We start from the raw sequence: 9,047 nt of genomic DNA on the forward strand, positions 1-9,047 counted from the left end.
AAAAATATAAAAAAACTAGAATACTTGACAATAAGAAATATTATAAAAACTATTTCACTCTACTGAACGGAAACTAAAAAAACAAACCACTACTACGAGTTAGTAGTAGAAGTATGTATAGAGATTGCACAATAATTGGGATAACATGTCCTGATATATATGCACCATTATTTTTGTTAGAGTTTGTTGTCGAATCCAATAATAGCTTTTGGTTTTAAATACCAGACCTTGTTTAATTAAAAAAAATTGAATAAAGGCATTGGGTTCGTTTCCTGGCAATCGCATGGCAAGAGGAAATAAGATGAGCAGTTTTTCATTCTGTAATGTCTGATCTGATATGAAATATCAGATATCTGAAATATCTAATGTATATACACCGTAACACTAGTTCGTCCTCTATGATAATTTTTGTAGTTCGAATTAAAAAGTCCATTCCCGAGTCAGTTAATTATTTGATTTATATTATTTTTTTTTTCAAAATTAATCCTACACAGTTATATGGTAGGGTTTAATTTGAGAACTCAGAAAAATATTTAATTTTCTTAAGTAAGTTCTTCTCTCTATAATGATTATTGGTGTTTGTGATTTGTTATAATGGTGAAAATTATTAACAGTTTTTAGTATTTTTAAATAGAAAGACCGTAGGTCAGAATTCTTAAGTTGAGCATTATTTACTATGTGAACAATTTAAAAAATGCTGACAGAGATCCTATCGTAAGATTACAAATAGTTTACTAAACAAAGATTTTTTTATGATACTATATTTACGTAATGTCTTTTTATCTTATCTACATATTCTTTGCTATATTGTATAGTTAAAATATATGTAGATCAGTTACATTAATGAATCATAGGTTTAGAATAGTTTAGATCGTTTTAAAGAACCATACTTATATATTCTATATAATATATTTTTAGTAATATGGCTCAAATCATCGATGGAAAAGCGATTGCTGCACAAATTCGTGGTGAGCTGCGGGACGAAGTCAAAGAGTTTACCGCTGCTGGTAATCGAACGCCACATCTTACAGCTATACTAGTTGGTGAGGATCCTGCTAGTCAGACATACATACGCATGAAAATGGACGCTGCTAAAGAAATTGGCATATCAAGTGAAACAAAACGTTTGCCTAAACATACCACAGAAGAAGAACTTCTTAATATAATAGAGCAATTAAATAATGATTCTACAATTGATGGTATTTTAGTGCAATTACCAGTGCCAGAGCATATGAACGAACGTAAAATTTGTAATGCTGTGCACTACGAGAAAGATGTAGACGGCTTTAATGAGCGCAACGTGGGACGTATGTGTCTTGACATGAAGACATTGATGCCAGCTACACCGTATGGTGTTAAAGTCTTATTGGAACGTTTATGTATCGAAACCTTTGGTAAGAATGCTGTAGTTGTTGGACGTTCAAAAAATGTTGGCTTACCGTTAGCGATCTTGTTACATGGGGATGGTCGACATGAATCAAAACCAATGGATGCCAACGTCACAATTTGTCATCGCTTCACACCACCAAAGGAATTAGCCAAGCACTGTCGTAATGCTGATATTATCGTAACAGCTACTGGTGTGCCTGGATTAATAAAAAAGGATATGATAAAACCAGGTGCTTGTGTAATTGATGTGGGTATAACACGTATTACGGATGAAAAAACAGGCAAAACGAAACTTGTCGGTGATGTGGATTTTGATGGTATATACCGATTATATTATATATGTAATATTTGTTTACTAAATTTAAAATTTTTTTCGTAACTACAGAAGTTCGTCAAGTTGCAGGACACATAACGCCAGTGCCTGGTGGTGTAGGACCCATGACTGTTGCTATGCTAATGCGTAATACTATCGAAGCTGCTAAAAATTTGATAAGTAAGAATATCAAATGTAATGGTAATTCACATTAACCTCAAAACATAAATCCAGTATGTGTTTGTCAACTAAATGAATACAAACTATAAGAACATTACTAGTATTTATAGCTCTTTAACTTTTAACTTACTTTGTTATGGTAAACAAGTTTTGCAATAGAAATTAACTCTTTCTATAAAAATATATCTAGTATTTTAAAGCTCTCTTTGAATTTGTAGACGTATATATATAATAATTAAATTCATTTTGATGCCTTAATATTAAGTATTAACTAATGACTATTTTTACAAAATATATATACACATGATATATTATATGACATACAATAATCGAATAGTGAAGATTATACCTCACCTAAATGCATAGCAAAATAAAAATTAATAAAATTAATTTTTTAAAGTAATATATATTTTTTTTTAATTATATATTTGATTTTATTTGATTTATTTTTATTTGAAATTGTGGACGATGCTATAATTTTAGTCATTCTTTTTATTGAATGATTTTGAAACCGAATATTGGATGGTTTTTAATACTCCAATACTTAGGAAACTAATAAATTAATTTATTAATTAAATTGTTTTTTAATTGAGTTTGATGATGGGAACATGCAGAAGAAATTAAACTCGTTTGGATAAAATTTTGCAAAATATTTTAATAATTTCGTTGAACTAAATCTTATAGGAAAATTATGTTGATATATCTTATCTTATGGCCATGCAAGTACTTTCGTATGATTTGGCTATATATCGTGATTATATATGAGACACGGCTTTTATCAAGCTTGTAAGGTTATTAAAAGAAAAGTCAACTGCTAAAGGTAAAACATATACTATGATGATACCTTAAGATAATGACTGTTGGCAGACTTCAACTTTCAGTCTGTACTGGGCTAGTTTTATTATGTTGAGGCAAGTTGAGTCAGTGCACCTGACCACTTTTACTCTCTATTAAGTGCGAGGTTTCTTTAAAACCCTTCTTTTCGCCTGACTGGATGATTATTTATCACTTCATCAGACTAAGCAATAATTGACCTCAGATCTGCATACCTCCCCGAGGAGCCTGTAACCATTCTGAGATTGGATAACGCGATGTTGGTAAGTCTGTCAAATTTCTATCCTTTATGTATTTTTCAATCTTGATGTCCCTGAGGATGTCGTTCATCCTTGTTTTAATACTCTTTTACTTCCAGTTATTTTCTTTTATTTGTCGCATATTTCCCCATCCATCTTACCAACCATTCCACCATACCGCGAGTACCTTCTTTGTTTGAATTGAAATAACAAACCACATTTGTGATTTTTGATATTAATGTATATTGTTTATGCTAATTTGTTATTAAATTTAATAATAACAAATGAACTTAGCGAGCTAGGTTCATTTAAGCAAGAAAGCGAGGGCGTAAATTAGGGAGCTGGGTAAAAAATTTAGTTGATTAAAAAGAATGATATAATTACACTTCACAATTAACGGATAATTACATAATTAATTATCGTTTACTCAACGGTATTACAAAAAAGAGTGGCATGTACTCTTTATGATAATAATAATCTAATTTAATGACTCAAATGCTACATATATAAACATATTATACGACTAATAAATACTATACATCTTATAATACCAGGGATATTAGAGAAACAAACACGCAGTTTTACAACTTTAATACACATTTATTACCTAAAAAAAATAATGAAGTAAAAGCGAACATCCCTAGTACCTAGGCTTGTGTGTATTTTTAGAAAGTTAACTCCCATCAATGAGCAAATATGACCACGAATCATATTAAAAAACAATTTAAAAAAAAACATAATATAAATCCTTACAATTTTCTTAGGCAAAAAATTGCTGACTCACTTAAGATAAGCTGAAGTCTAAAAATACTATAATAACACCTACTTATTTACTTAAGTGGCCATTACAGATGTGAGTCGTCCTTGGTCCCGTCAAGTAGCCTCCGCCAGTCAGCCCAATTAGTTGATTGCTGTCGCCAGTTGGTAGTACCGAGTGCCCCTTGGTCCTTCCATCGAAGATGCGGACGTCCTCTACCTCGTTTTCCACCTGCGGGTACCGAATCAAACACCTTTCTAGCCGGAGCAGAATGGAAGACCATTCGCACGATATGACCAACCAGCTAAGCCGCTGAGTTTTTATACGCTTACTTACTACTTATGGTGGGACGTTGGGACAGCGCACCGTCCAACAAGTGGCCCCACTGAAGTGAAGGATTATCCGAAGTGGACCACGAAACTACTTGGGTCCTTTTTCATCCTTCTATTCTTGAATGTCTTTATTGAGTTAAAGCTGGAGTGGCTTCTGTTCGCATAACTACATCTCTTGTTAACTCATTTAGTTTGAGGTTGCTTGCCAAGGCATCACCAACCCAATGGTGTTGTTCAATGCTGGACATTGGCACAATATATGCACCGCTGTCTCCTTTTCTTCTAAACATAGGGTGCAAGTGTCATCCTCAGCAAGAGTTATCTTTTTGAGGTGATACTTGAAGTTGCCATGTCCAGTAATTAATGAGGTCAGCCAGCTTAGGGTGCTCCGTGGATAGCTAAGCACTTTTATCGCTTTCCTGATCCACTGTTTTGGCAACATGAGTTTGGTCTGTCTACAAGTGCTCAACTCTCTCCATCTATTTAGATGAAGTGAGGTTATCCATTTATAGACATAGACTGTCATCATGTTGTAACCCAATGGTATTCTGGGTTCTGGGCCGCAGAAGTTATGGCTTATCCTTGCTTTGTAAATTCAACAGCCTACTCGTTTTGCTCAATACCGATGTGTACCTTAATCCACATGACCGTTACCTCATTTCCATGAGCTTAGTTACACATTCTTGAACTAAGCTGTTAGCTATGTATGTCTTTTGCATGCTTTTGATAACTGCTTGATTGTTCAGCGCTATCAGAATCTTTTTCTGATACACCTGACAATCCAATAGGTGATCAAAAACATGTAAGACGGTCATAAGTTTCGCCTGATAGACGGAAACATATATTCCTAGATGTAGAGTGCACGTTAGATTTAGCTCCTTCGAGTAAACCCCAGCACCAGCTCTGCCATCCATCAAGTAGCCATCGGTAAAGATGCAGATGTCATTTTTTTCACATTCATTATGTAGAAGTTTTTATGCGCTGAACTATATCAATGTCGCGGTATAGCTCATACAGTTCATCGTTTCATCTAATTCGGCACTCGTCGGCAACGCGTAAGAGACCATAGATCTTCCGAAGAATTTTCTCTCGAATGCTCCTAACGCCTTCTCACCACTGTTGGTAATTGTCCAAGCTTCTGCACCATACAGCAGGATAGGCATGATAAGGGATTTGTAGAGCGCGATTTTTGTTTGTCGAGAGAGGGCTTTATTTCTCAATTGCTTACTTAGCCCGAAGTAACATTTGTTGGCAAGAGTAATTCTTCGTTGAATCTCTAGGCTGACGTCATTTTTGGTGTTTAAGCTGGTTCCTAAATAAACAGTCTTGCACTGCAACACCAAAAAGTTTAATAATATTTATATATTGTTGCTGGTTTTATTTGAAATTTGTTTTGTAATGAAATTTAAATTTATCAACAGTTGTATTCGTGGATGACACTCTAGAATATTTTCCAAGAGATTTTCTTGATTAAAGTCAAATATCTTTATTTTGACTCAAAACTTGAATATTTTTATTTGACAAACGCGACTTATTATTCACAATTAGCAAATCAATTACGAAAATACTTTAATTAAAATAGTTTGCTCTTGTCTATATAAATTCATGCATAATTCAAGCAAACACACCTGACAGCCAACAACTTGCCAATATTGCCTGACTGTGTAAGTGAAGTTTACTTTCATTTGTCGGCTGCTGTCATAGTAAACATAAACAAATTTTAATTTCGATATGAATTCAAAACATTGTCTGTTAAAATTAGTTTTTATAAATATATTTCTCCTGCACAATATTATTGACTCGAATTGTGCAGTCGTTGACGAAATTGATAAAAATTTAGAAATGGATCGCAGAGTTGGTGCCGCTATGGCCAAACTTTATGCCACTGATTTTGAAGTCTTTGGTAAGGTACAAGGTAAGGTGAAGCATACATATTTTGCAAGAAATAATTTTGCTAAAACTATTTTTTATTTGTAGGTGTTTTCTTCAGGAAGGTAAGTTAAAAATGTTAATTAGTAAAAAGTTATATTGTGCAAATATGTACAAATGTTATTCATTGCAAATTTCAATTAAACGTCAAAAATAGTTTTGGTGAGTCGATTCATGCCTTTCAATAAAATTAATAAAAAATTCAAATATACAATATATTAGTAAAAATATGTTATATTACATATAAGAAAAATTTTTTATATTCGAATGCTAAATCATACCGCTTTATTACATAAATATAAAAAAATTTCTTGTGTGTAAAAGACAGGTTAGTTACGCTTACCACCTATAAGTGCATATATTTTACGGTTTTAACCAAAAAGTGATAATTGCAGTTTGACTTTGTGTAAAACGCTTTAATGATCATAAACAGAAGAAGCGTAACAACGCCAAGATATTTTATTATATGACTGTCTACACAACATAGCCCTAAGGGAATTTCTTTTATAATCAAATTTCCTCAATATAATCAAATTCCTTTTGCGATTTCTTTTACATTAATTTAATATTTGAAAAAAAATGTATTCAGTTTGTATACTTTTTTTGTATATATAAAATATAGATATTATACATATATATAAATATATATGTTATAAAATTGTATACCATAACATTGGGTCGTTCGTTTGCTAGAACTATGTTATCTTTCAGTAGAACTTTACATTATGACGTCAATTATCTTTACAATTGTTTATATACTCAGTTTTACAAAATTAATTATTTAACTAAATAGTGTTTCTTATAGTATGTTTCCACCGGCTTCGTTAGACTAGTTAACTTACTTAAATTAAATTAAATTAATTAAATTACTTGAATCTTAAGTTTCAAGGAATTGAATCTTTTTCTCAAGTTAACTAGTCTAATGAAGCCAGTGGAGACGTATTGTTAAGTGAAAAGTGACCCGTCCCCTTACACTCCTAGTAATATTTTTATTTGTAATATAATTGGTTTTGTTTCTATTATGCAATTGTTGCTTGATTTAAATATTTTTGAAAATAGTTTACCACTATGTACACTGCAATAATTCAAAACAGGTCGAATTTGCTCATTGAGAAATCTCTTTCCTTTCTGGTACTAAACTAGATGTAAGAGGTAGGTAAGTGTGAGCGCCGATTTATACTGTTCAATGTAGAGGCACAAACTCATGGTTTTTACACTTTAACGTTTAGTACAAACTTAGCTGATACTAGACTAATATCTTGATTTTGTTAGTAATAATTTTTTAATCCTTAAATCTTTTATTAATATAAAATAAAATTTTGTAAATATGCAAACTATCCATTGATATTTTATATATATTAACTTTTATTATGTATCATTAATTACAGCACACAGAGGCTCAGGCTAAAAAACTTGGTCTACATGGTTGGTGCATGAACACTACTACTGGTACAGTCAAGGGTGAAATTGAAGGACCGTTGGAAAAAATCAATCAAATGTACGTAAAATAAATTATATATTAAAATTAAATATAAGAGAATATGTGCTTTATAATTTAATTTTAACAGGAAAACTTGGTTGCGTGAAACTGGTAGCCCTAAGTCACGTATTGACAAGGCTAACTTCTCCGAAGCCAAGGAAATACCACAGTATTCTCACAAATCATTTGTCATTCGTCGCTGATTGCATCCATTGCATCCCCCTCAAATCATTTGTCATGTCACTGATTGCGCTGCATCAGTTAAAAATTTCTATTTTGTTCCAGAATATTTGAGTTTAATAAAATTGATGTTTAAAGATAATTTTAATTTTATTTTAAATTAAATTTTTTACGAAATATTATTGGCTATTATAAATTAGTATTGAGACTGAATGTATATAATAACAAAAATTTTAAAATATGTACTCATTTTTATATAATTAAGTTTAATTGAATCTTTTATATTTGAATATAATAATTATCAGATATAAAATTAAATTAAATCAATTTGATAGTTATTGAAAGTAAATAATTATGAATATTATATGTATGTTAACATTAATTTTGTATATTATATATTATATTATATTATACATAATGTGTTATCCATTATTTATACATATATGTTTAAAAATTGATTTTAAACCTAAATTCCCATTTAAATCACTAATCATTTATATGTTTATATATATGCACTTATTGTTTTTAATTGCATATAGTGTAGTTTGATTTAATAATATATAGAAACTAAGAATTTATGTAAACCAAACATATTGCGAATTAGTGGATTTTATTGATCGATAGCACATGGAAAATGGTATAGACGCCAGTGCTACTCCTACTTAAATGATTCATATAGTATCTATGACCCCATTGTGATTAATAACTACGGTAATTTATTGTAAAAGCCGATTCATAACATAACTAATATATCGTTGGTTGTTTGTATTAAGCCAACGATAAACTGAATAAATTTGGCTGTTGCAAATACTGCAACAATAATCAATGAATGATTTCAAATTATGATTTGAAATACAATAACTAAAAGTTATTTATTGATTATTTGTAATAATGATTTTAATTAAATTAAGAATATAACTAACTTGAAATATGACAAAGTGGATACGTTATGGACATATGAATCACTGATGTACATTCAATTTAGGCATTGTATCATCGTATGAATGTAAGTATAATTTTATTATTTAAATAAATTGATCATATATATATATTTATTTTTTTATTTTTAGACAGAGGGATAGACAGTATGCATAAAGAGGGTACAGCGAATTGAGATGTCGCAGTGTCGATGTTTTTTTTTTGTTAAAAATGGAACACTAGCATTAAACACATTTTTCCTGAAACTTTTATCTTGATATTACTTAGAAATGTGTTATTATATTATTCTGAAATGTCTTGTATATTTAGAAGTGGCCACTTATTGACTATATAAAACTAGCAAATGGGAGTATATACATATGTATTGATTACTATTAAAATAAATGTGTATAAAATGTATTTAGATTATTACTTTAATTAATAAGAGGTCGGTGGCCGTACCATCCTAGTATGCCTGGTTTTGCTTCCAATCACC

At 30.9% G+C, this 9,047-nt stretch overlaps 3 protein-coding genes across 7 annotated transcripts in view; all 3 read left to right on the forward strand.

Annotated features, from left to right (window-relative positions):
* Window positions 1-9,047, forward strand: part of LOC119682001 (lethal(3)malignant brain tumor-like protein 1) — a 428,722-nt gene that overhangs the window by 102,221 nt on the left and 317,454 nt on the right. The window lies entirely within an intron of this gene.
* On the forward strand, window positions 879-2,031 carry LOC119682009 (bifunctional methylenetetrahydrofolate dehydrogenase/cyclohydrolase, mitochondrial-like). Its single transcript, XM_038095338.1, has 2 exons — window positions 879-1,706; window positions 1,775-2,031. The coding sequence occupies exons 1-2, from the start codon at window positions 923-925 to the stop codon at window positions 1,915-1,917; spliced, it is 927 nt and encodes a 308-aa protein (XP_037951266.1). The 5' UTR covers window positions 879-922; the 3' UTR covers window positions 1,918-2,031.
* Window positions 5,767-7,742, forward strand: LOC119682014 (acylphosphatase-2-like). Its single transcript, XM_038095342.1, has 4 exons — window positions 5,767-5,959; window positions 6,022-6,038; window positions 7,362-7,471; window positions 7,542-7,742. The coding sequence occupies exons 1-4, from the start codon at window positions 5,776-5,778 to the stop codon at window positions 7,654-7,656; spliced, it is 426 nt and encodes a 141-aa protein (XP_037951270.1). The 5' UTR covers window positions 5,767-5,775; the 3' UTR covers window positions 7,657-7,742.

Source organism: Teleopsis dalmanni, chromosome 2 (genome assembly GCF_002237135.1).
Source record: "Teleopsis dalmanni isolate 2A chromosome 2, ASM223713v2, whole genome shotgun sequence".
In the NCBI taxonomy this organism is placed as follows: Eukaryota; Metazoa; Arthropoda; class Insecta; order Diptera; family Diopsidae; genus Teleopsis; species Teleopsis dalmanni.

Bases quoted from the DNA above. Each gene is read 5' to 3' on its own strand.
- LOC119682014 (XM_038095342.1), top strand. From the start codon at position 5,776: ATGAATTCAAAACATTGTCTGTTAAAATTAGTTTTTATAAATATATTT. The intron at 7,472-7,541 runs GTACGTAAAATA...TAATTTTAACAG, and splicing joins TTGGAAAAAATCAATCAAAT to GAAAACTTGGTTGCGTGAAA.
- LOC119682009 (XM_038095338.1), top strand. From the start codon at position 923: ATGGCTCAAATCATCGATGGAAAAGCGATTGCTGCACAAATTCGTGGT. The intron at 1,707-1,774 runs GTATATACCGAT...TCGTAACTACAG, and splicing joins CGGTGATGTGGATTTTGATG to AAGTTCGTCAAGTTGCAGGA.